Source organism: Anguilla rostrata, chromosome 1 (assembly GCF_018555375.3).
Source record: "Anguilla rostrata isolate EN2019 chromosome 1, ASM1855537v3, whole genome shotgun sequence".
NCBI classification, from domain to species: Eukaryota; Metazoa; Chordata; class Actinopteri; order Anguilliformes; family Anguillidae; genus Anguilla; species Anguilla rostrata.
The window spans coordinates 570,001-594,479 of record NC_057933.1 but is presented as its reverse complement, the minus strand read 5'-3'; the positions used below and the strand labels follow the sequence as shown (position 1 = coordinate 594,479).

The following is a 24,479-nucleotide window of genomic DNA, read 5'->3' as shown; positions in this document are numbered from 1 at the left end:
CATAAATCACTTCTGCTCCAATTTATTTTTAAGTTTCATGAATTTTCAGCAAGCCCGCTAATTTACGTTACATGTAAACAAGAAGAAACGTAAATGAAAGCTATATAAACGTGGCGAACGGTAGGCATCCAAGCAGCGAGCGCTGTGGCTAGGCTACCAAACGCAACAAACATCCACACGATGGCCGCATGCTGCCGCATATAACAGCCTTAGATAAACTAGTGAGACTCATATCGCTTCACTTTTCATAGAATTCATCAAAGAACCACGGCAAAACTAAGGCCAAGTATGCGGCAGGAAGCAGTCCAAAATGAAACGGCACACCATTTCCTCTTCAAGCTCTTTTTATTGAAGGTACTTTGTGTGGATCATATACATGGAGATTACATTATCAGCCCTTGAGAGGTATAAAAAGATAAAACGGGATGACCCAGGTATTTTAATCCCCTTCCTGTCTTCCCAAAGTTCAGAGGCAAACTACAGAGGAGAATCCGTCTCGCTCAGACAGGAGAAACCCGCAGGAGAGGAGAGCGGTTCAGTGGCTTCTCAGCTCGTCACACCAGCTGAACATCGGATGAGCTGAACACGCAGGACCAGCTGAACACACAGAACGAGCGGAACACGCTGAATGAGCGGAACACGCTGAATGAGCTGAACACGCAGGACCAGCTGAACACGCAGCGATGAGGTTGGTGTTGTGTAGCTGGCACCCTGCCATTATGTTGCAAGCAGCATCGAAAGTGAGCAGTGAGCGTGTCTAAAGCATACAATGGGCATGTCTAAAGCATACAGTGGGCATGTCTAAAGCATACAGTGGGCATGTCTAAAGCATACAATGGGCGTGCCTAAAGTGAGCAGTGGGCGTGTCTAAAGTGTGCAGTGGGCGTGTCTAATGTGCAGTGGGCGTGTCTAAATCACACCGTGGTCTAAAGCAGGTCTGAGTGTGCAATGTAAGTTTGTATTGTAAACAAATAATTGTACACATCTCTATTCTCTGCCTGTTTTCCTCAAGAATCATCTTCACTGACCTTAAAAAATGCATGTTTTTAAAACCCGTGAGGCCAAAACATGTACAAAGCAAACAGAAAAATTAGAAATATTTTCACTTAAAAAGGCTAAACTAAGCAAGGGGGTGCAGAGACACGCAGAACCGTGTGGAACCAAGCAGAACCGGGAAGAACTATACAGAACCCGGAAAGAGCAGCATCTTGAGCCTGGGTTCTGCAGTTCTGTGTACCACGGCTCTCCAGCACAGCTCACCAGGCCAGATGATCCTGGGGGGGGCGTATGAACCTGGGCCGCTTAAAGGAGACCCAGCTGAGGGGCCACTCCCTTATGATGTCACACATGCACTGGGATGTCACACAGACACGTCCTGCCATTCCCCCCCCCCCCCTCCCCCAATTAAACCTCCCTCTGCTCCTCTCTCAGGAGTACTACTCTGGAGTTTTGCATGAGTAGGGCGAACAGGTGTGACATTGCCATGGTCACACACACCCAGGTGTGTAGCAGCGAGCCCAGTTATTGCTGTGAGTTAGCGCCTCCTGACGGCGCTATAAAATATGGCTCAATACTTTGCATGACGCACGCGGGCGGTACACAGCCTAAAAAAGGGGGGAATCTTGCAAAAACAACCCCTCTAGTCTTTTGTGCTTTTTCCAAACTTTCAGGCAGCTGACCCCGCCCCCAGCTATAGAGTTTGCTCGGAGGCTTCTCCCCTTTCCTAAGCCCCTCCCCCCTCTACTCCGACAGCTGAGTTTCCCACAATGCACTGCAATGATCCACGGGGAGTTGCCCCTCCCTGGAAACCGCCACTGTTCTGGAGCGCGCTCAGTGCAGCGTACTGAAAGCCAGGCTGGGGGCGGGGCCATGGGTGGGGGAGGTGGGCGGGGCCGCCATGTCGTAGACGGGGTTTGGGGCGTGCAGAGCCGCGCGCTTGCTGCCTCGCTGGGGGCGGGGCTTGTCTGCAGACCGGCGAGCGTGGCGGCCGGTGCACCCAGGAGAAGACGGCCGATTGGCTGGCGCGGGGCGAGGGGCGGGGCAGGGGGCGGGGCTGAGGAGGTCCGGCCCGGCGGGGGCGGTCTTGGGCGTGGCTCGGGAACACGGACCCGAGAGGAGCGGAGCGTGGGTGGCCGTCTCCAGCAGGTCCTTCGCCCCGCGCGCACACTGGGGGGCAAGCACAGAGCGACCAATCAGAGAGTGGCACAGAAGCGAAGGGCAGGAAGGAAAAGAGGTATGCAGACATGGGGGGCACGTGCAGCAGGAGCGGAAGAACACTGTGAAGGAAAGATGGAGAGAGAAAGTGCAGGCACTGTGACATCACTTCCTCTGAGCCAATCAGCTGAGTGCTGAAGGAGGAAGCCATAATGACACATGGGAGAGAAACTGTTAGTGTACAGAGAAGTAGTTCCAAACACACACTCACTCACACGCACGCACACACTCACATACACATACACACACACATGCACACACACACGCATACACACACACTATCACAACTTCACACGCACACACACACACACACACGCGCACAGACTTGATGGGAGCAGAGACCACATGCTGCTGATGAGGGCCATACAGGTGAGACGTTCAGGTGAGGTCACACAGGTAAGATGCTAAGGTGAGGTCACACAGGTGAGACATTCAGGTGAAGTCACAGGTGAGATGCTCAGGTGAGGTCACACAGGTGAGATTCTCAGGTGAGGTCACAGGTGAGATGCTCAGGTGAGGTCACACAGGTGAGATTCTCAGGTGAGGTCACACAGGTGAGGTCACAGGTGAGATGCTCAGGTGAGGTTGCTGGCAGGTGTAGGTGAACACAGTGCTGCTTAACGAAGTGAGCAAGCGGCATGCAGCACCAATGACAGTGAGGAGGCGGGACCCCGTCACTCAGACTCTTACCAGCCAATAAGAAAGGCCACTGCACACACCTTACCTGCTGCTGCCCAAACTCCCATCAGGCAGTGCAGGTCAGCGCAAATTCCTGACAGCTCTCCTCCTGGGACACCACAACACCACAGATTAATACTGACACAGGTACACACACAGTCGCACACATACGCACACTCTCTCACACCCGCACATACGCACGCACGCACACTCATGCACACACACTCACTCTCACACAGACACTCTCACATACGCGCACACACACAGACACACACCCGAGCTGAAAAGTGGCTGACTGAAATGGTGCTCTCTCAGGAATAAGGGTGTATGCAGCACTGGTATCACCTGCAGAACACCTGCATTGAGAGGACCATGTGGGCGGGGCTTTGGGGCTGGGTGTGGAGTGGGTGGAGGGGTGGGGAAAAGACAAGCCCATTGCGGAGTAGGAGGAGCTACAGCAAAGCAGAGATGTGATGTCTCCACTAGGTGGTGCTGCCTACCATGTTAGCATCATTTTTGGCCACAAAGTGGGGGAGCTCCGCCTCCTGGGGGGCAGCAGGAGGGGTGTCTGTCAGCACAAAACCCCGTCTGTCAATCAAACTGCAGGGAGGAGAGAGAGCAGAAATGAAATGGTTTCATACAACAGCTTGGCTGAACACTCAACTCTTATTGGTTGGGAGGTCAGCATTATGTTTCCATAAATGCCCAGCTATGAAGCACCACAGTCAAAAGCTTAATCACGGTTCTAAATTATTGTGCATCAAAGGTCTGACTCAATAAAACGTGGACTATAATAATTTAATAATAATTTTTTTGCCCTAAATTGCCAACAAGCCCACGGCCAGCTACACTATCACACTGGCAACAATGTTCAGGGATATGCCCAGCCATTACCACCGCAAGCACAGTCAGCCTGTGGTCTGCGAATGACAGCACAGCGTTGCGACTGTAATTACTGTAAAGCTCGATTTAGGGCTGCCACCCGTCCCGTGTGATAAGGAATCGGCCCGTGATTGGACAGCAGAAGAGGCGTCCCGTACTGAAGCCACACGGAGTGCAGTCACCTGGGGGGCATGGGCCCACACAGCACCACGCAGCAGTTGGTGAAGATGTTGTTGTAGCTGTACGGGTTCCCAGAATCCACTGCACCCCTCTTCCCCGACCAGGAACCTTTAATCTGCACACACACCACCAGCACAGGAAACTGAAGCCCAAACCCCAGCGAACACACAGCAGCCGAACGAGGCAGCGGGAAAGTCCTGGCAGCGCATCTCAAAGGACCACAGCAGGAGCCGAGTGATACTGAACCCACATGTAAGGAGCATGCAGCTAAATATTAACCTTTTAAGTCATTAAAAAGCTACTTTGTCCCAATACTGCTGACTTGAAATAGGGGGGGACACACTGAATGGCATCGCTGTAATATAGTATGAAAGACATTAAAAGAAAATGTTTGTGTAAAAAAAAAAAAACATGTATTTACTTGCAAATAAGCTGAGTGTACTTTTGTTGCATAATCATCTTTTGATCTCAAATGCAAATGCCTTATGTATATAGTAAAAGTAACAAATTTCACACTGCACACACACACACTACACACACACACACACACACACACACACACACGGGGCTGTTACTCACGTCCTCATTGGTGGTGAGGTTGGAGGCCACGAGATACGTATGGAAGCCTGAGAGGCCCAGTATGGACCAGATGGAGAAAAAACAGACCACCAACTCCAGCACAGTGCAGCAGCAAGAGTCAAGGAGCTCTGCAGTACCTGCTCTTAACATCACACCTGCTAAACATCCCGGGAGTATTTAAGTGGCAGCCATGATAAGAGCTGTTTGAATTCCCTAAATGCTAGGGAAAGGAAAGGTCAATGCTTCCTTTCGTATCTCCTTTAGCATAGGGGACACTGGACCATCCTTTACGAAAAGAAAGGAGATAATGCCGTCCCACAATTCCTTGCAGCAGCAACATTTTAAGCGACGCACCATTCGGCCGTTCACAAAAACAAACGATCAACATGACTGAGTTGTGTGGTGTTCTTAAGCTATTATATGCATAGGCTTATAATCAGATCATAATCAGCATATTAACCATAACACAGAAGTCTGTCTTTCAAGAAAAAGGGACGTTTTTAGCCAGATGATGTTTTTAATTCAACATGTTTGAAACTTAAGAATGATGATATGTACAGTAGTAGATTTGTAGGCATAGCATGTTATGCCTATCTTGCATAAATTTAACAATTATTTTCATACAATCATATTAATTGGGATTCATGTCGATAAATATGAGTGGACAGGAGGGTGAGCGTGAGCAACCACTCAATGTGACAACCATTTCGTTTCACTTTTGTAACTGGTAGCCTATATTCCTTTTTTAAATTTCAGTTGTAACCTTGGTAATGAAGTAATATTTTCCACCGGGTTGTCCATGTTTATATAGCCTGCATGAAACAACATGGTAAGAACGCACGGGGCGAAGTATCTTAAGTTGCTCTTTTAGTAGTCCATCTTCGGAACATTGTAGTTTAACCACGGCAGATGCACGTCAATAGCATCCGCCGTTGCATAATTACGTAGCCTAGTGTAAGTGCAGTCGGATTCTCTTAGCACCGCGGTTGTCTTTTCCTAAGTCCCTTTGAATTCTCCTGCACATCTTTCCTTGACCTCATGATGTTTTCCATCGAGGTCAAGGGAAAGTGGTTAGGAAAAGACATAGGACAGTGAGCTCACAGACTCAGAACAGTGAGCTCACAGACTCTTTCTGGGATTTCTGGGATTGCATGGGGGTTGATAAAGGATAAAGGTAAAGGATATCTGGCGGGACTCTCCTGCAGGGCTAAGACAAGGCCCTTCCCACTCTGAGAGCCTGTGGGAAAAACACACATTCTTCATGACAGTTATCTGCTCTGGAACATCCACATTTCCCACCAATCACTGCTGATAAACCCCTGGTGATGATTACTGTACATTTTCTTTACAAAATAAAGGCAGCATCACCTCCACCCACCATAGCATCCAAGATATCAAACTCCACCCCCTCCCTCACAGCCACCTGTCAGAGAATCACCCTAGGCTCCGCCCCCTTTGAGACAGCAACCTGTCAGAGACTGACTAGGCTCCGCCCCCTTTGCAGAGTGAGGTGTGTGTTCAGACAGGAGTAGAGTACGTACACAGTGTGAGGTGTGTGTTCAGACAGGAGTAGAGTACGTACGCAGTGTGAGGTGTGTGTTCAGACAGGAGTAGAGTACATACACAGTGTGAGGTGTGTGTTCAGACAGGAGTACAGTACATACGCAGTGTGAGGTGTGTGTTCATACAGGAGTAGAGTACATACGCAGTGTGAGGTGAGTGATCAGGTCAATGAAGGTGTAGAAGCAGCGAGACGAGAAGTGTAGAAAGCGGTATCCGTGTCCCACACAGTTCCAACCCAGGGCAGTGGTGATCAAGCGTCTAGGAGACCGATGCAGCACGCGAGCAAAGCGGTACACCGCCCCACACAACCATTTCCAGTAAGGGCAGTGGTGCAGAGGCTCCTCAGTAGAGGTACAGGGGCCTCAGTAACGAGGTGCAGGGCCTCAGAAACACGAGTGCAGGGGGCCTCAGATAACGAGGTGCAGGGGCCTCAGTATAACGAGGTGCAGGGGGCCTCAGTAACAAGTGCAGGGGGCTCAGTACGAGGGCAGGGGCCTCAGTAAACGGGTGCAGGGGGGCCTCAGTATAACGAGGTGCAGGGGGCCTCTATAACGGTCAGGGCTCAGCGGGTGCAGGGGGCCTCAGTAACGAGGTGCAGGGGGCCTCAGTAACGGGTGCAGGGGGCCTCAGTAACGGGTGCAGGGGGGCCTCAGTAACGGGTGCAGGGGGCCTCAGTAACGAGGTGCAGGGGGCCTCAGTAACGGGTGCAGGGGGGCCTCAGTAACGAGGTGCAGGGGGCCTCAGTAGAGGTGCAGGGGGGCCTCAGTAACGGGTGCAGGGGGGCCTCAGTAACGGGGTGCAGGGGGGCCTCAGTAACGAGGTGCAGGGGGGCCTCAGTAACGGGGTGCAGAGGGGCCTCAGTAACGAGGTGCAGGGGGGCCTCAGTAACGAGGTGCAGGGGGGCCTCAGTAACGGGGTGCAGGGGGGCCTCAGTAACGGGGTGCAGGGGGGCCTCAGTAACGAGGTGCAGGGGGGCCTCAGTAACGGGGTGCAGGGGGGCCTCAGTAACGGGGTGCAGGGGGCCTCAGTAACGAGGTGCAGGGGGGCCTCAGTAACGGGGTGCAGGGGGGCCTCAGTAACGGGGTGCAGGGGGCCTCAGTAGTAACGGGGTACAGCGGGTACCCCGGGTCTTACCCACGCAGTTGTCACACAGGCTGCAGTGGGAGGTGCGGGGCGGGCGGAACATCTTGCAGGTGAAGCAGTACTTGAGCTTCACCACCTGCTGCCGGATCAGCACCTCCCTGGTGCGGGGCGGCGGCCGGTAGGAGGACGAGCCCGAGTTATCTGCGCCAGACACACAGCCAATCATTTAACAGCTTGGGAAAGGTGCAGCCAATCAGGAACGAGGAAACAGACACTGGGATAAATGAGTAAACGTGCAGCCAATGAGGCAGAGATGCTGAAAATCACAGCCTGCAAACGCACACCCCACTCCCCCTTTCAGCCTCCCTCTCCTACCATTCTCTCTCTCCCTCTGTCCGTCTCTCCCTCTCTCTTCTGCCCAGTGTAGCAGAGCCTCCCTCCCACCCCCCAGGACCATGTGAGAATCACGCTTTGCGTATTAAATGAGTGAAGTGGGGCAGCGGCAGCCGTAGAGTTCGGGACAGCGTGTCCTTTACTCTCCCACAAAGAGCAGCTTTCAGCTCCCGGGGCTGTGAATGCAGCAGCGAGGAGAACCGAGGAGGGAACAGCGAGCAGTAAACAGCAACAAGAAGCAAAGAGCAGTGAGGAGCGAGCAGCAGCAAAGAGCAGTGAGGAGGGAGCATCAGCAAAGAGCAGTGAGGAGGGAGCATCAGCAAAGAGCAGTGAGGAGGGAGCAGCAGCAAAGAGCAGTGAGCAGCAGCAATGAGCAGCGAACAGCAGCAAAGAGCAGCACACAGCAGCAGAGAGCAGCAAAAAGTAGCGAGGAGGGAACAGCAGTAAAGAGTAGCGAGCAGCAGTGAACATCAGCAAGCAGAAATAAGAGGCAAAAAGAATACAGCAGCTGCAAAATCAAACCTGCAAGGCACAGGACTCTTAAAGCATCTGAGAGGTTCTCAAACTGAAGACTGAGAGAGGAAGAGCCTGGCAGCCCCGAGTCACGCATCATTAAATAAAGCAGCTCATTACTGTCAGACATATGATCCGGCTTCTAATGTGTGTGTGTGTGTGTGCATGTGTGTGACATGCAAGTGCGTGCATGTGTGAGTGCATGTGTAAGTGCGTGAGTGCATGAGGATGCATGTGTGTGAGTGCGAGTGTCAAAGCAGACCATCTTGTCTGCCAGTACGGTGAGAGAGAGCCAGACCATCACTGATCCGTTCTTACCGATCTGCTTCTCGATGTCGGCAGCTTCTTCCGGCGTGGCTCTCGGCAGGATGCCCGGGTCGGAGAAGCTGGTCTGCAGGAGGGAAACGACCACAAACACGCACAGCAGCCCTCCGATCGCGGGGATGCAGCCGGTCAGATGCGCCACCAGGAACGGGCAGCTGTGCGGGAAAGAGCGGCATTCTGAGTCAGATTCAAATGCCCACCCACAGTTGCGGCGCTTTACTTTTCCACAGTGTCGCACTTACTCAAATATAAAGAACAGGCTGCTGGTGACGAGTATGAGGCCGAGCGTCAAAGGGAGAACCCCCATTTGCCGAGCGACGATGATCCGTCCGTCGCAGTAAAAGCGATTTCGACCCGGAAAAACTTCCCATTTTCTCCGAGGTCTCCCAGTCTTCTTCGCACACGGGGGAGGCAGAGGTGTAGTAGTCGGTGTAGGTGTTGAAAGTGCCCGCGGGTCGATTTGTTGATACTCGCAGTTTTTCATGGCGTTACAGTTTTAAACGGTTAAACGTGCTAAAGCGATGACTGTAAAAGTGACACTGTGGCTTAAACCAGCTAAAGAGAGCTAAAATCAGCCGTGCATGCGGGCGGTGTGCTGGGAATAAGAGCACTGGAAGGTGTGTAAGGTACAGGCAGTATAGTGATGAATGTCATTGTTCAGAAATTATTGAATAGATACAGCCAGAGAGGTTGCGCCGACTAACTACTCTAACTCGACTCTATGTAACTTCAGCTACGGTTTGTCGTGGCACTTCAGATCGACTAGATTAGACTACCTACCGTTAGACATGTAATTATAGCTAGATTTACGTATTTTGGCTAGATTAACATTAGCTACTTGTTTGGCTCAGAGTAGTTGGTGTTTCTGTGGTTGTAGCTGTAGACTATTGAGGTTAATGTCATAATTAACCAAATGCGTTCGAAAACACAACGACTCTGTGCGAGTTAATATAGCTACCGTTACAGCTAGACATCGTCCTTAAGGAAAACGTTACAAACTGAAATCTTTTAACTGTATGCTAAATTCCCTCCATATAGCCAAACCGTTAATCATCCAACGTTCAGTCCATTTCTCTTTGCACTCGGTACATCACTTAGCCAGTTAGTTAAAACTGCTAGCAAAACGACAGAATCTAAAACTGGTTAAATAGCAGGGGTAGCATTAGCGTGCAGTCCTGCTCGCAGCACTAATTCCTTTGTTTACGAAGTCAGGTCGTTTGCTAAACTGTCAGCCATCAATAGTCTAATCACTAGTTACCTTCCTAGACAGAAACAAGGACATTCTAGCTAAGTTTAAATTAACCGTGCAACCCGAAGCTAATATTTTATTTCGAATTATGTACTGATGGGAATATGAACGGTTAGCTTGCTATAGATATTTTCCAGTTTAGACAACTAACAAAACAAATAAAAGACGGCGCACTATATAGATCTCGCCTTAGCATGTACAAGCTCAGTGACAAATCTGCGTTGAAAGTCGGTATGCTAGCTAACGGCTCCTGCTCCTTTCGTTGCCCTGAGTAGTGCGCTTGCCGACATTTACTCACAGCTAAAAAGCCAAATAGCTCTTCCATACAACAAGGCTGAAGTCAAATATCTTCCCGTTTTCTCCTGCAGCGAGTTTCTACAGTCTGCTATACGTCTCAGTCCATGGAGCTGGTCTTGATTCAATTCCTTTCACAAAATATAACGTTAGCAACTCAGCATATGTCCAGAAAACTCAGATTCGCTGTCAAAGCCTCCTTGCTGCAAATGCTGGTGTAAAGCCATTATCGCCGTGTCGACCTCCCGCGGTCTCCGCTGCACAGCGGACGCAAAGCGTGCAGCGCGACTAACTGGCTTTGCGATCCTCCTGGACTGAAATGTTGCACCGCGACACACGCTCCGCCGACGGCATTTCGTCCGCCTACCGATGGCTACGTGCAGCGAATCTGCAAAATGAGCGCCCGCCTTTGCGCACACACCCACCTACTTACCGAAATTAGCGCACAGTCCTTAAGGTTGTTCGAGTCAATAGATATGAACTGGTTACTCGCTGTAAAACAATCTGACCTTTAAAACAACCTTTCAGTTTAGGAAACAAATTAACTCATGTTCAACGCATTGATCAGTAATAAATCTAAGATTTGCGGGAGGGACAACCTATAGACTACCTACCACAATTTGGCTCCCAGTTTTAAAAGCAATGAACGTAACACTTTCACCTTTACCTGGAGCTTTCCTTTCCATGAATCAAGACTTTGTACATATGCCATTTAATTTTTGAGTTGCAAAGCTAAGTTTCAAAAGCATGAACTGCATCAAGAAAGTGGCAACACTTTTGCACATCCTTGGGCATCGTGTCCAACTCAAATCTGACTCAAATCAATTTTCTACGTCCAGCACTGGACTGTCAGCCTTGTTATACGCACTTAATCGGAAGTCATTCTGCGTAAGAGCATTTTAATGTCCGAATGTAAACAAGTGCTCGAAAACCTAGCCTATGCACTGTGAACTGAACATACAGTATTTGCCTTGCTTACGATTGCTTGTAGCAAAAACGTTAGTTTACAAACTAAGCTGCAAAGACATTTCATTACATTTAAATTTCCTCATTACCTGTGGACGCAGTCGGTCTGATCACCTAGTCCTGAGCGAGCGTGTGAGTGATCTCACAGAGTGCTTCATCAGCAGATCAGGGAATGTAGACAGCCGCTATGGAGTCCCTAGTGCTGGACTTTAATTCAGCATGGTGTGCTAAGGAGCCACCAAGGCACATCTCAGTGCACGACCCAACACGCTCAGTAACACCAACACGCCGCTCAGTACACCAACACCCGTACACCTCAATATCAACACTCAACACGCTCTTTCTCAGTATCACCAACACGCATCCACACGCTCAGTATCACCAACACGCTCAGTATCACCAACAGCATCGCTCAATATCACCACAGCTCATAACCCAAAACCAGAACACGCCAGTACACCAACACGCTCGTATCACCACGCACACGCTCAGGAATCACAACACGCAGTATCAACACGCTCATATCCAACCAGCAACGCTCAGTATCACCAACACGCTCAGTATCACCAACACGCTCAGTAACACCAACACGCTCAGTAACACCAACACGCTCAATATCACCAACACGCTCAGTATCACCAACACGCTCAGTCACGGGTTTAAGGTTACCCTGGTCAGTAACGCGATTTGACCTCTTATCAGCAGTATCCAGTGTAGCAGACCTCGTACACAGCAGTCATATTGTATTATCCATCAATACCACACGCTAGACCACAGTCGTGGTATCCTGCCGAATCAGCATCAGAGACCTCACAGAATCACCTGCATGGCCCACAGCCCACCGTGATTCTCTCATCAAAATGGAGTAACCCTGTCCCATGCTTTTTTTTTATTTTTTACATTTTACATAGATTGTATTTTTTACCGTGTAGCACAGCAAACAAAGTAGTTAATAAGGGGGGGGGGGGACAGTGAGTCTATGGCTCTGACTGGAGTGGGGAGCTCAGTCCAGCATTAGGGAGGGGGGGTTGGGGGGGGGCCCAGCAAAGACATGACTGGTAGGGGGGCTTTGGGGGGGGGGGTGGCAGCGGTACGCATATGGAGTAAAGTGGCCTGGATGTATTAGTACATGAGGATGGTCCAGGTAATGTATTCAAAATGTTTTATTTGGTCATACAAAAAGTGTCCCATTTCTGTGAAAAGCACATTCAGCAGCAGAAAAGCCCTTCCCGTGAGGTGTTCTATGGGCGTCTCAGTGAGAGTGAGGTGTTCTATGGGCGTCTCAGTGAGAGTGAGGTGTTCAGTGGGAGTGTCTCAGAGAGAGTGAGGTGTTCAGTGGGAGTGTCTCAGTGGGAGTGAGGTGTTCAGTGGGGGTGTCTCAGAGAGAGTGAGGTGTTCAGTGGGCGTGTCTCAGTGGGTGTGTCTCAGTGGGAGTGAGGTGTTCAGTGGGCGTGTCTCAGTGGGTGTGTCTCAGTGGGAGTGAGGTGTTCAGTGGGAGTGAGGTGTTCAGTGGGCGTGTCTCAGAGAGAGTGAGGTGTTCAGTGGGCGTGTCTCAGTGGGTGTGTCTCAGTGGGAGTGAGGTGTTCAGTGGGCGTGTCTCAGTGGGTGTGTCTCAGTGGGAGTGAGGTGTTCAGTGGGAGTGAGGTGTTCAGTGGGAGTGTCTCAGTGGGAGTGAGGTGTTCAGTGGGCGTGTCTCAGTGGGTGTGTCTCAGTGGGAGTGAGGTGTTCAGTGGGAGTGTCTCAGTGGGAGTGAGGTGTTCAGTGGGAGTGAGGTGTTCAGTGGGTGTGTCTCAGTGGGAGTGTTTCCCTGAGGAGATCTGTGAAGGCAGGGAAGACGCACTGCACTGTGGAGGGCACAGTTACTCTGTGCAGCTTCATGGTCTCAGAACATACGCAGGCCCTTTTCCACACAGAGCACTGCAAGTCCATCAGGGAAGCTCAGCATCTGGCCGTATAGCATGTGTGTGTGAAAGGGAAGAGCCCTGCTAGCCCTGTTAGCACAGTTTAAATGCTACAGTTTCAGTGCTATAATCCCTGCTACAGCCCTGTTAGCACAGAAATAGCAGTTTAAATGCTATAATCACACAGCCGCAAGGCGACAGGTCTGGATCAGGTCCAGGGCAGGAAGTTGCAGTGTAGTGCCAGGCCCAGCAGCCAATAGGAGGTGAAGTATCCCAGCAGCCAGCGGGAGAGGGTGGAGCAGCACCTCCACTGGAGCAGCAGATGGGTGACAGGGTTGTGGGACAGGCCTCCCCATACCACCCTGGGGAGGTGCAGAGAGGAGCCCTGCTCCTTCTGCTTCTGCTCTTGCTGCTGCTCCTCCTGCAGCTCATCCTGCTGCTGCTCCTCCTGCAGCTCATCCTGCTGCTGCTCCTGCTGCTGTTCCTCCTGCAGAAGGGGCTCATGGTGCAGGAGGAGGTGCGCACTGAACCAGTAAAGCACAGGGGACGAGGAGGCCAGGAACCGGGTCAGAACCTGCACAGGTAGAATAACTGGGTCAGAACCTGCACAGGTAGAATAACTGGGTCAGAACCTGCACAGGTAGAGGCAATAACTGATGTATCTGCCTACAGACTAGACAACTAGACATTAATAAATTCCCAGCCTACAGATTAGGTCATTACCTGTACCTGCCCCGCCCACAAATGAGGTCATTACCTTTACCTGCCCCGCCCACAGATGAGGTCATTACCTGCACATGACCTGCCCACATATGAGGCCATTACCTGCACATGCCCTGCCCACAGTGAGGTCATTACCTGTACATGCCCCGCCCACATATGAGGTCATTACCTGCACATGCCCCACCCACAGACGAGGTAATTACCTGTGCATGCCCCACCCACTGATGAGGTCATTACCTGCACATGCCCCGCCCACAGATGAGGTCATTACCTGCACATGACCTGCCCACATATGGGGTCATTACCTGCACATGCCCCGCCCACATATGAGGTCATTACTTGCACATCACCTGCTCACATATGAGGTCATTACCTGCACATGCATGCAGAAGAAGCCGAACGCCAGGAGGACTCCAGCGTGCACCACGTACACGAACACTCTGGGGTTCAGGAATCCAGAGGCCGGTTTCCCCGCCCCCCCCATCAGCCGCTCCCCCCACAGCCCCAGGCGCAGACACAGGGCGGGGCTGGCGGCGGCGTATGTCCAGGCTGCCATGGCGACCAGCAGGGCCACAGGCAGGGCCAGCAGGAAGTTGGGGGTCTGTCTGAGCTGGAAGTAGCGCAGGAAGCCCACATCCCAGTACGCGTCCTGGATGTAGGAGTAGAGCAGGGGGGGCCGGGCGTGGCACCAGGGAGGGGGCGGCTGGGTGGCGTCGGGGACCCGGTAACCTTTGACCCGCGCCAGTGCCAGCAGGGCAGGGGGCACCTCCTCGGGCAGCAGGGAGGGGGTGCAGAAGGTGCGGTAGCCGTACAGCTGGAACACGGCGAAGGGGAGCGCGACGAGGACGCAGCCCACAGCCGCCGTGAGCAGGAAGCGTAGGCCGACGCCCACCAGACGCAGCCCCCTGCCCAGCCCCCCCGCACCCCTGCAGACCCCCCCGGCCTGGGCCAGCCCCCAGCGCAATGGCAGGTAGACCAGGAAGCCGGTGTTCGCCAGGCCATTGGCCCGGCAGGCGGTGGCCAGGGAGAGCAGCAGGCTGGCCCGCAGCGGGGCCCCCCCCTCCAGCGCCCCCAGCCCCGCGAACGTCAGCGCGGAGAACAGCGCCTCTGAGTAGCCGGCCGCCAGGAACACGTTGGCGGGCGTGAGGCAGAAGAGCAGGCTGGAGAGCAGCGCCAGGCGACGGTCACGCAGAACCGCGCGGCCCAGCCCGTACAGCGCCGCGGCGCTCAGGACGAACAGGCCGCTATTCAGCACGGCCACCGCCAGCAGGAGGCGCCCTCGCAGTGACAGCCAGCCGGCCAGCGGCCGCAGGACCCCCGCCGTGGCGCGCAGGCCCAGCGGCAGCAGCGGGAAGAAGGCGTGGTTGTGCTCGAACACGTAGCCGCGCTCGGCGATGAACAGGAAGTGCTCGGCATCCCACCGGGACAGCCCCCCCAGCAGGGCCTCCACCACCCCGTCCAGCGCCCCCCCCTCCTCCACTCGCGGCGGGCTGAAGGCATCAGCAGCGTGGTCTGGAATCAGCGCGTTAAACACAGCCTGCCAATCAAAAGACAAAAGCGTGTTAAATACAGCCTGCCAATCAAAACACAGCGCCATCAGACAGAGCAGCAGCCTGCCAATCAAAACAAAGATCAGCGCGTTAAACACAGCCTGCCAATCAAAACACAGAGCAGCGTGTTAAACACATAAATGGTACAAACTACACAGATGCACACACAGTATGCACGCATGTACTACACAAGCAATACACAGACCAACACTCACACAGAATACTGGACTAACACACCGCAGCCTGACCCACTCAAGCACACACTCAAATGAGCGAAAAGCCCTGCAATCATTAATAAGACCATGTTCTCACAAGAACAGCCAATGGTCTCCAAATGCATGAGGATAAAATGTATAAAATCCTTTATACACTCCAAAGTGTAGAACCAAAGCTCATAACGGATCTGATATGTTCCTTTCACTCATGATTGAATTTCAAAGCGAAGACGTCGGATGATCATACCTGCAACACTAATGTCAAGACTCTTGTGAACGCCGCGAACTGGACCACTGTCCTCACGTCCATTTCAAAACGACTCTCGCCTCTCGCTCCCAGACGCTACATGAGGACGGCCATACGTTCATGAGTTCATTTTACAGAAATTATTCGAATTTGTTTAGGAAAAACACGAAGTTACATATCCAGATAGGTAACGCCTGCAACTCGCTTCCGGGTATCTAGTATGGTTAGCTACTAAGTTAAAACCACGGTGTACAATCTAGTCATATAGCGACATTTAGAACTGCCTGAGCGTAAAACGCGAACACCGTATTTTTAGTAGTCTCAAACACATTTCAGTTTTATTTTTGCTAAACTGCTACATACAAGCGCTAAATACTGAGCTGCACGCCCCTTTAGCGAATGCATTGCGGCGTGTAGTAGACACTTCTCTAGACGCATGCGCGTATCGATTCTCTTCTCAGTGACGCAGTTCATCTGACGTAACGCCCTGCGCCCTTGTAATAAGCGGAAATAGTGAAAATGGCGTTCATCGCAATGTCTTACAAATCTTTAAGTTCCCTGAATAAAATAGGAAACATTCACCAAAGCAAGTGTCTATTCTCCTTGCTGTAGTCCTGGCAGCAAGCTTGCAGGCTACAATACGGAATTTAATGCCAACTGCCCTGCTCTGGCTAACAAAATGGGGGATCGGAATAACACAAGCTCATTAAATGCACTAGAACGGAAAAGCCAGTGAACACAGCCTGCGACTGCACATGTCAGCAGACTGTAGCCCCCACAAGTACCTAATTTAACATCTAGAATTTATTAGGTGGCCAGTTCACGAATTTAACATCCACAACATGTCCAGCGATTGCTGCAGCGGCTGAATACATGCGACTCCGTATTGCAGACGCGAGAGGGGGCTGTAACCTTGCCTTTAGCAAAACGCTGTTTACTGAAGGTCGGGCCGTCTAATGTTCGCAAATCTAATGTTCGCACAGGCTTCCCAACAATGATCTTATAAGTAAACATCAGTTTGAATAACGAAACAAATGAAAACTTTATAGCAGCAGCTTATTTCTTCACTCAACCTGTTGAAACAGAGAAGACTAAGCCTACATAATTTAAAGTGGCCTGACATTGCAAAGAATTTGCTGATATGAATTACATATTAAAATATTAATGGGCATGTTCGTACCGATAGGCAAAGGTGAAGATGTTTGCATGGATGAAATGTTTGCATTGATCACTAGATCTGACAACAGGTTGAACAGATTATCAATAAGAATCAAGCATCTACAGCAGAGACGAAACTGTGAGCGCAGCTTGTAAATCACAGCAGACCGAAACGCGAACGCACCCTGTATAAACCTGCCAGTGGAGGCGGGATTACCGCCGTCTGTGGACGCAGTGGAAATGCTGATCTAAGGGAAAAACCCCTACACCTCTGTAACATGCCATTGGCTCTGCTTTAACCTGGATGGGGGGTGGAGCTGTAATCACAGGCCTGTGCATGCCCGAGAGGCCGGTTCAAACAGGTTTAAACAGATCCTCTCCCGCTCTTTTACACGTTACCTGGGAACCTGTGTTTGTGGCTCTAATCACGTTTCCACCTGCAGGCTCCCGAAGGCAGAACTCCACACGGTGATGTGAGGAAAGCCATCCAGCCAATCAGGCCAGCAAACGCCGCCCAGCACCGCCTCAGGTTTCTGTATCAAATGAGCCGGGAAAAGAGTTACCCTCGTACCTTTCTGGCGTCTCCGATCAGGTGACCTGGAAGAGCTCCATCTCAGTCTCACTTCTGGACGCGGTTCTGGGTTCCCTCCCAGTCTCCTCCTGCTGTGCAAACGCAGGGCATTCCACACCGGCTTCAGGGCTTCTCTCCACCGCACATCGAGTACACCCCCAAAATGAATAAAACCGTCACAAACGTCTTACGAAGATTTAATGTACATTTATTCTTAACACGTGGAACATATAGTATAAAGATTTCATACTGAATAAATGATATTCATTAAGCCAAAAAGGAAAAAAGAAGGAATTTACATCAAGTTTTTAGCTACATTGTCTGAAATACAAATATGTAGAATTCATGTCACTGGAAAAAAAATCTCAGATTTGTGTTTCATCATCGGAGGGGGGGTGTGAACGCGGCCTCAGCGTGAGCTCAGGGGTCAGGGGTCGGGGGGCGGGGGTCTGTCCGGCAACTGCCACAAGGACCACAGCCAATGGCTGAGGAGAATCAGAGCGGCCGTGTGCCAAAGGGCGGGGCTAAATCAGTGTGATGCATGATGGGATTGGATGAAGGGAGACTGGCGCTTGGGTAACCCAAACCCTTTTATTCCTCAAAGTTATAAAAAGGTGAAGAGCTTCAGAGGGTGAGGGAAAGAAAGAGAGACAGAGAGAATGTCATTAATGTACAACGTCATATATACACCACCCGTGACACTGGACATTAGTCCTCAGGGGACTCCTGTAATGGCTGATTTACACACTGGAGGGTGAGAGAAGAGGTCGGGGCGTTGTGAGTATTTCACCAAACTTTGGGGGACTTTTTTCTCTCTCTCCAACGTTAACTAAAAACAGTTTCTTTTTTTTCTTTTTTAAAAACTACGGTTGTGTGGCAGAGCCAGCACTTCAGTGTGAAAGAGCATCGTTACAGTATGTTTACAGTCATATTCGCAAGGTGTACAGTACAGAAAAGTCCTACAATCTACTGCACAGGCCTCTGGTTTAAAACGCGTGTTCACAGCTGATAGTGTGGTTCCTGTAGGGCCGTGTACATCCGAGTCCAGCAGTGCTCCGCCCAAACACCACCCACAAATCAGCTCCTCGCAGTCCCCCGGGGTCCCCCAAACTCACTGTAAACGGGACAGCAACTTTGGTTACAGTTCTGTTTTTTTTGTTTTTCTTTCTTTTTAAAATTTTTTTAATTTTTCCATTTTATTTTTCGTAAAAAAAGGCCTTGGTTTTGGGTGGCACGCGGTCCCTAAGCCAGGATTCTAGGTCTGATCGTCTGCAATGATTACAACGTTTGTACAATTATCTGCTTAAAAATCCAGCTACTTCATGATGCCCGTCCGTTTCGGGCACAGCTGGGTGGAGGGGGGTTAAGGGGGGGTATCAGACAGTGGAATCCGAGGTGTTTTTTGCATAAATAAAAATAAAAAAAACGAATCAGTTTCGCTCTCCGTCATCAGCACACGCGCACACACACACACACACACACTCGCTTGCTCACACACTCACACAGAGGGGAGGGGGGCGGAGCCACGGCCGTCATGACTGGCCAATCAGAAAGAGTACGTCACAGATCACGTGGGACACCAGCGAGTTCATGAGCGGGGACACGGAGATGTCGAGGAGGCGGGACTCGTAGAGCGTGAACTCGCCGCGGTTCTCCGGGAGCTTGGCCAGGGCGTGGAGGGCGCGGGCCGCCCGCCGCATCATGTCCGCGCTGGTGGGCTCCAGCGGCGCCCCCTGCAGGTGCAGCAGCGAGCTCGGGCTCTGCTGAAACTGCGCCGCCGCCAGACTGTCCTCCAGGAAGCCCAGCAGGTTTCCCACGCTGCCCCGCTGCACGGCGATGGCGCGCGCCGCCAGGCTGTCGCCCTGCGCTAAGTTGGCCAGCAGCACCACGGCCATCTCGCGGCACACCGGAACCTTCCGCTCGCCCACCAGCCGCACCAGCGTGCCGAACAGCTTCTCCAGCCGGCTGAAGGGGGGCGTGGCCAGGATCAGGTCCACGTTGCTGTCCTGCACGCTCAGCTTGCTCAGGGCCTCCAGGACCAGCCTCTGGGGGGACAGGGCAGCGCTGGGCCCCAGCGTGGGGAAGGGGTCCTGGGCCTCGGCCGAGGGGCAGACGGCCCAGTGCAGCAGCCCGTCCAGCAGGGGGAGGCAGATGCTCTCCGTGTACGCGGACAGGTCCAGCTGGCCCGACATGTTGGCCAGCGTCACCAGGCAGTTCTCCCGCAGCAGCTCCAGGCAGTCCCACCACCACTCGCCCGCCCCGCCCCCCGCCCCGCCCTCCTCCTCCTTCTCCTTCTCGTAGGTGAGCGGGGCCTGCTTGCGCTGGGGGTGGCGGTGGTGCAGCAGGACCAGCCGGCCCAGCAGCAGCAGCAGGCCGGGGTGCTTGGACATCTCCAGGTCGTTTCCGGGGACGAAGGAGAGGCTGCGCAGGATGTTGGAGACGCAGACGCAGCGGCGGGTGAGGGCATCCTGCCAGGGCGCCAGCGTGCCCAGCGGAGCCTCGTCTTTACTGTGCGGCTCGTCCTCCAGGATGGTCAGGGTCCGCCGGCCCTGCTGGGCCGGGCCGCAGACGAAGGGGAAGGAGGGGCCGCCGTCCCGCCCGCCCTCTGGCGCCCCCTCCTGCTCCGGGGTGGAACTGTGGCGCGCCGACAGAACGTCGTCCATGGTGGCTGTGATGCTGGCGCCTGTCTCCGTCTCCGCGGCGGCTGGCTCCGCCCCCTCTCCCTGGCCACGTGGCTCGGTAGGCGGGGGCGGGGCGGGGGGCGGGGCCGGGAAGTTTGGCGACTGCAGCGGGAGGGCACGGCTCTCGAAGTGCGTCTGGATGTGCTGGGTGGTGTCTCCGCCCCCCACGCTCCAGTGGACGAGGCCGCTGTCGAACTCCTGCACACGACCGCGGCCCCCCCGGCCCCCCCGGCTCGCCCCAAACGGGTCCCTCCTGCGCACCACCTTGATGGGCAGCCTGTCGAACTTGCTGGCCTGCTTGGGCTTCTCCTTGGGGGGCGATGCCTCTGCACTGGGGGCGGAGCCCTGGCCGTCCGGGACAGGCGATTGGCCCTGCCTGCTCTCAGGCTCCTCCCCCTCACCAGGCTTCTTGCCCGGCTGCTCCTCCTGTGCAGACGTGGACGGCTCCTCTTCGTCCTCTTCATCATCCTCCTCCTCCTCGTCCACATCGCCCTCCTCTTCCTCCAGCTCGTCGGGCTCCGCCCCGTCAGGCTCCGCCCCGTCGGGCTCGGCGCGTTGGCGGTCCAGGGCGTGGGGGTCCAGCAGGGTGCGCTGCCCAGGGTCCCCAACCTCGTACTCCCGCAGAATCCCGAAGATCTCTATCAGACAGCGGCGGAAGTGCTCCACGATCAACTCCAGGAAGCCCGGCAACTGGACGGGGGGGGGGGGGGGAGAGGGAAGAAGAGAGAGACAAACAGAGAGAGAGAGAGAAACAGAGAGAGAGACAGAGGGAGAGAGCGAGAGGGCGGAGGGACGGACAAAGACAGAATGGTTTGTTCATTTCTGAGGACATCAATGTACAAGTAAAACTTTAAAATGTTAAATTTTAAATGTGATGTACACATTTTAAAACCGCAGGAAGGAATCAGAGCCGTGATAGAGTTATCACACAGATCCACCAGCGTGCACACGTGTGCACAGGATCATGCGTGAGGCTGCACAGCCCCTCCAGCGTCCCACAATGCAGCGCTGCAGAGCAGACCCACCTGGCACAGGCTGAAGGTGGAGATGCTGCTGTCGTCGTACAGCAGGATGTTGATGGTGTCCAGCGCCCAGGTGCTCTCCGCCAGCAAACCCGACTTCAGTGACATCATCACCCGCCACGCCTCCGGCGTCCCTGCGGCAGCCAATCACATGAGCGCCTGTCAGAAACGGGCGTGCCCACGTTGACAGGGCGGGCAGCCAATCACCCCGCCCCCCCAAGTGTTACGCAGTGCTTTGAGAAGTACATTGTGGGATTGCGGGCCGTACCGATGTCTTTTGTGTTGAGGCGTCGTCGCGGTTTGAGCACGGGGGGCGTGGCCTCCACGGACCCCGGCGGGAAGCTGATGCGGATGAGTGGCGGCTGCGAGGAGGAGTGGCCGATGTGGGAGGCGGGAACGGGAGGCCCCGCCTTCTGCATCTTGATCCCGCTGTGCATGGGGGAGGGGCGGCTCTCCATGGGGCGGGGCATGGGGGCGGGGCTGGACACCTGCGGAATGTGGTTCTGCATGGACGGCATGGGGCGGGGCATGGGCGAGCCGGCCGGCCCATAGGGGGGCTGGCGCTGGGTCACATGACCGGGCCACTCCTGGTGATTCATGCGCTGGTCTCCCGCCATCATGTCGTCGGAGCGGCTCATGCCATGGAAGGCGGGGCCCTGGGCGGGGCCCCCAGGGCCAGCCGCGCCCGGGCGGCCGGGGAAGCCCGAGTAGCTCATCTCGCTGCGGCCCTGCCACACAGAGCCCTGGGGCCCCTCGGGGGCCGGCTGCATGGGGCTGCCCATCATGGGGCCCAGGGGGGGCTGGGCGTTGGGCCCCGCAGTGCTGGGGCCCCGCTCCCGGCCGAAGGGGAAGGGGAATTGGCTCTGTGGTCCTGGGGCCCGGCCTGGGCCTGGGTAGGCCCCGCCATACTGGCTGTACATGTCCTGCTGAGGGGGGGGCACCCCGGATGCCTGCTGCTGCTGGGGGGGCCCGCTGAACGCCCCGCTGAACATCTCCCCCTCGTGCCGCTTCGCTGGGGGCCCGTACCCCCCCTCCACCGGCCGCTTGTAGCTCTGCACACAGGAGGAGAGAAATCAGCCTACAGTCACCCTCTCACACACACTCACTCACCCTCTCACTCACACACACTCACCCTCTCACTCACACACACTCACCCTCTCACTCACACATTCACCCTCTCACACACACACACTCACCCTCTCACACACACACACTCACCCTCTCACTCACACATTCACCCTCTCACACACACTCACACACACACACTCACGCATTCACCCTCTCACACACACTCACCCTCTCACACACATACAATCACCCTCTCTCACACATTCACCCTCTCACTCACACACTCACACCCTCACCCTCTCACTCACGCATTCACCCTCTCACACACATACAGACACACACACACACACTCACACTCACCCTCACACACACATTCACCCTCTCACACACACACTCACCCTCTCACACACACACTCACACACACTCACCCTCACACACACACGCACACACACTCACCCTCTCACACATACAGAATCACCCTCACACACACACATTCACCTTCTCACTCACACATTCATCCACACACACATTCAACTTAAACCACCAACACACTGTCCAAAACTCAACAGGTATGATTTTATGATGAAATAATTTTTTCGGAAATTAAGTGGAATAATTCATGTGAAATATTTGTTGGAAAGGCAGGTTAGCACAGACCGATTGCTGCTGTGGATACATTCCTGGCTGCTGGTTGGGGTACGGGCCAGCAGGGGGCGCTCCTTGGCCAGGGTACTGATTACCATAGGAATCATGCCTGCAAGGACCAACACACATAAACACACATGCAAATTTACATACATATCAGGGAACCTGCACACGCGTGGCACATGTGATCCTTACATACAGGAAACACAAACACAGGCGTGACCCCCCCATGACCCCCGTGTGACTCCCATGTGACCCCCGCGAGATCTGTACTCTTAACAATCCAAGTCCCATTTCCCTGCTGCAGAAATCAGAACCTCCCACTCTGAGGCACCTCATTAATATTCATTCGAGGGGTGTGGCCACAGACAACGCTGTGGCAATGCACGCTGCCCCCTGCAGCAGAGCCGCAGAAGCCCAGCCGGAGCCTCCGGAAGCGAAGCAGGACACCGGTATGCGGGCGATGTGTGGTGAAGTCCAGCTCCACACCGTTGGCATGGCGATGCTTACCGCTGCTGTTGCGGAGGGTAGCGGTTGGGCGAGCACATCCCGGCGTCGGCGTTGGGAGGCATCAGGTTTGGCTGTGGTGCCGTCGTCCCCATGCTGCCCTCTGGTCCTAGCCCCGCCTCCGGCCTGCGAAAGCACCACAGAGCGGGGTCACCTCCGCACCCAAACAGCGCCAAAACACAACCGAACCATAACCAAACCACAGCCAAAACACAACCGAACCACAACCAAACCACACACAAAACTGCAGCCAAAACTCAGCCAAAACACAGCCAAAAGACAACCAAACCACAGCCAAACCACACACAAAACTGCAGCCAAAACTACCAAGCCAAAAAGAACACAACCAAACCACAACCAAACACCAAAACACAACCAAACCACACATAAAACTACAGCCAAAACAGAACCAAACCAAATGGTAAATGGTAAAATAGACAACATTTATATAGTGCTTTTATCCAAAGCGCTTTACAATTGATGCCTCTCATTCGCCAGAGCAGTTAGGGATTAGGTGTCTTGCTCAAGGACACTTCGACACGCCCAGGGCAAACCACACAACCAAACCAAAACTGAACCACAACCAAACCATACACCAAACTACAGCCAAGCCACACACAACACTACAGCCAAAACACAACCAAACCACAACTGAACCAAAACCAAACCACTACCGAACCAAAACCGAACCACAACCAAACCACAACCAAAACTCAGCCAAACCACAACAAAACTATAGCCAAAACTCAGCCAAACCACAACCAAACCACACCCAAATTACACACAAAAGTACAGCCAAAACACCCAAACCACACCAAAAGTACAGCCAGAACTAGCCAAACCGCACCAAAACTCAGACAAAACACGACCAAAACACAGCCAGAACTCACCCAAACCACACCAAAACTACAGCCAGAACTCACCCAAACCACACCAAAACCACAACCAAATCACAGCCAGAAAGTGAGTGTGAGAGTGAAAAAGATGGAGAGAGGGAGTTAGAGAAAGGGAGAGACAGGAGGGACGGTAAGGCGACCCTTACCTCCGGTCGTACCCGGGACTGTATGGGTACTGCTGCCTCTGGCCCATGGGCATGTTTCCCATGGTCCCCGGCGGCCCACGGCTGTACTGCTCCCCCATACTGCTGCTGGAGCCCTGTACTGCGGGCATGAACTGCTCCCCTACTGAAACACACACACACACACACACACATCAGCACCACACACACACACACACATCAGCACCACACACACATACACACACACACACACAT

The 24,479-nt window shown here is 53.4% G+C and overlaps 3 protein-coding genes and 1 long non-coding RNA gene across 8 annotated transcripts in view; 1 reads left to right on the top strand and 3 right to left on the bottom strand.

Annotated features, from left to right (window-relative positions):
• Positions 1-326: 326 nt before the first annotated feature.
• zdhhc18a (zinc finger DHHC-type palmitoyltransferase 18a) lies at positions 327-11,105 on the bottom strand. 3 transcript variants are annotated; one of them, XM_064334973.1, is made up of 9 exons: positions 8,652-11,095; positions 8,404-8,564; positions 7,231-7,380; positions 5,719-5,770; positions 4,534-4,636; positions 3,957-4,069; positions 3,393-3,492; positions 2,934-3,001; positions 2,027-2,166 (listed from the first exon to the last, which is right to left on the bottom strand). In XM_064334973.1, exons 1-8 carry the CDS (start codon positions 8,891-8,893, stop codon positions 2,960-2,962), a joined length of 963 nt encoding a protein of 320 aa, XP_064191043.1. In that variant the 5' UTR covers positions 8,894-11,095; the 3' UTR covers positions 2,027-2,166; positions 2,934-2,959. The 3 variants fall into 3 exon arrangements, with proteins under 3 accessions (XP_064190874.1, XP_064191043.1, XP_064190960.1); XM_064334890.1 differs by having other exon boundaries at positions 2,030-2,166; positions 2,939-3,001; positions 8,652-11,092; XM_064334804.1 differs by lacking the exon at positions 2,934-3,001 and having other exon boundaries at positions 327-2,166; positions 8,652-11,105.
• A 667-nt stretch (positions 11,106-11,772) lies between these two features.
• On the top strand, positions 11,773-12,688 carry LOC135254490 (uncharacterized). The gene is made up of 4 exons (XR_010329913.1): positions 11,773-12,184; positions 12,215-12,278; positions 12,357-12,452; positions 12,563-12,688. It is a non-coding gene; the product is annotated as an uncharacterized LOC135254490 (long non-coding RNA).
• On the bottom strand, positions 12,064-16,024 carry pigv (phosphatidylinositol glycan anchor biosynthesis, class V). Its single transcript, XM_064334593.1, has 3 exons — positions 15,555-16,024; positions 13,916-15,079; positions 12,064-13,393 (listed from the first exon to the last, which is right to left on the bottom strand). The coding sequence occupies exons 1-3, from the start codon at positions 15,615-15,617 to the stop codon at positions 13,028-13,030; spliced, it is 1,593 nt and encodes a 530-aa protein (XP_064190663.1). The 5' UTR covers positions 15,618-16,024; the 3' UTR covers positions 12,064-13,027.
• Positions 16,025-17,475: 1,451 nt separating this feature from the next.
• LOC135253927 (AT-rich interactive domain-containing protein 1A-like) overlaps positions 17,476-24,479 on the bottom strand; it is a 39,833-nt gene continuing 32,829 nt past the window's right edge. For 2 of the 3 annotated variants that reach the window (XM_064333821.1, XM_064333969.1), the window contains exons 15-20: positions 24,249-24,390; positions 23,210-23,332; positions 22,712-22,808; positions 21,255-22,038; positions 20,990-21,120; positions 17,476-20,654 (exon numbers count right to left, since the gene is read on the bottom strand). In XM_064333821.1, coding sequence (XP_064189891.1) covers positions 18,816-20,654; positions 20,990-21,120; positions 21,255-22,038; positions 22,712-22,808; positions 23,210-23,332; positions 24,249-24,390 — 3,116 coding nt within the window. In that variant the 3' untranslated portion in view covers positions 17,476-18,815. The remainder of the gene's footprint in view (positions 20,655-20,989; positions 21,121-21,254; positions 22,039-22,711; positions 22,809-23,209; positions 23,333-24,248; positions 24,391-24,479) is intronic. The other variant, XM_064333902.1, reaches the window with a different exon arrangement.

Bases quoted from the DNA above. Each gene is read 5' to 3' on its own strand.
- pigv (XM_064334593.1), bottom strand. From the start codon at position 15,617: ATGGACGTGAGGACAGTGGTCCAGTTCGCGGCGTTCACAAGAGTCTTG. The intron at 15,080-15,554 runs GTATGATCATCC...TTTGATTGGCAG, and splicing joins TCTTGACATTAGTGTTGCAG to GCTGTGTTTAACGCGCTGAT. The intron at 13,394-13,915 runs GTAATGACCTCA...CTACCTGTGCAG, and splicing joins TCTTCTGCATGCATGTGCAG to GTTCTGACCCGGTTCCTGGC.
- zdhhc18a (XM_064334804.1), bottom strand. From the start codon at position 8,893: ATGAAAAACTGCGAGTATCAACAAATCGACCCGCGGGCACTTTCAACA. The intron at 8,565-8,651 runs GTAAGTGCGACA...TTTCCCGCACAG, and splicing joins AGCCTGTTCTTTATATTTGA to CTGCCCGTTCCTGGTGGCGC. The intron at 7,381-8,403 runs GTAAGAACGGAT...TGTCTGGCGCAG, and splicing joins CGACATCGAGAAGCAGATCG to ATAACTCGGGCTCGTCCTCC.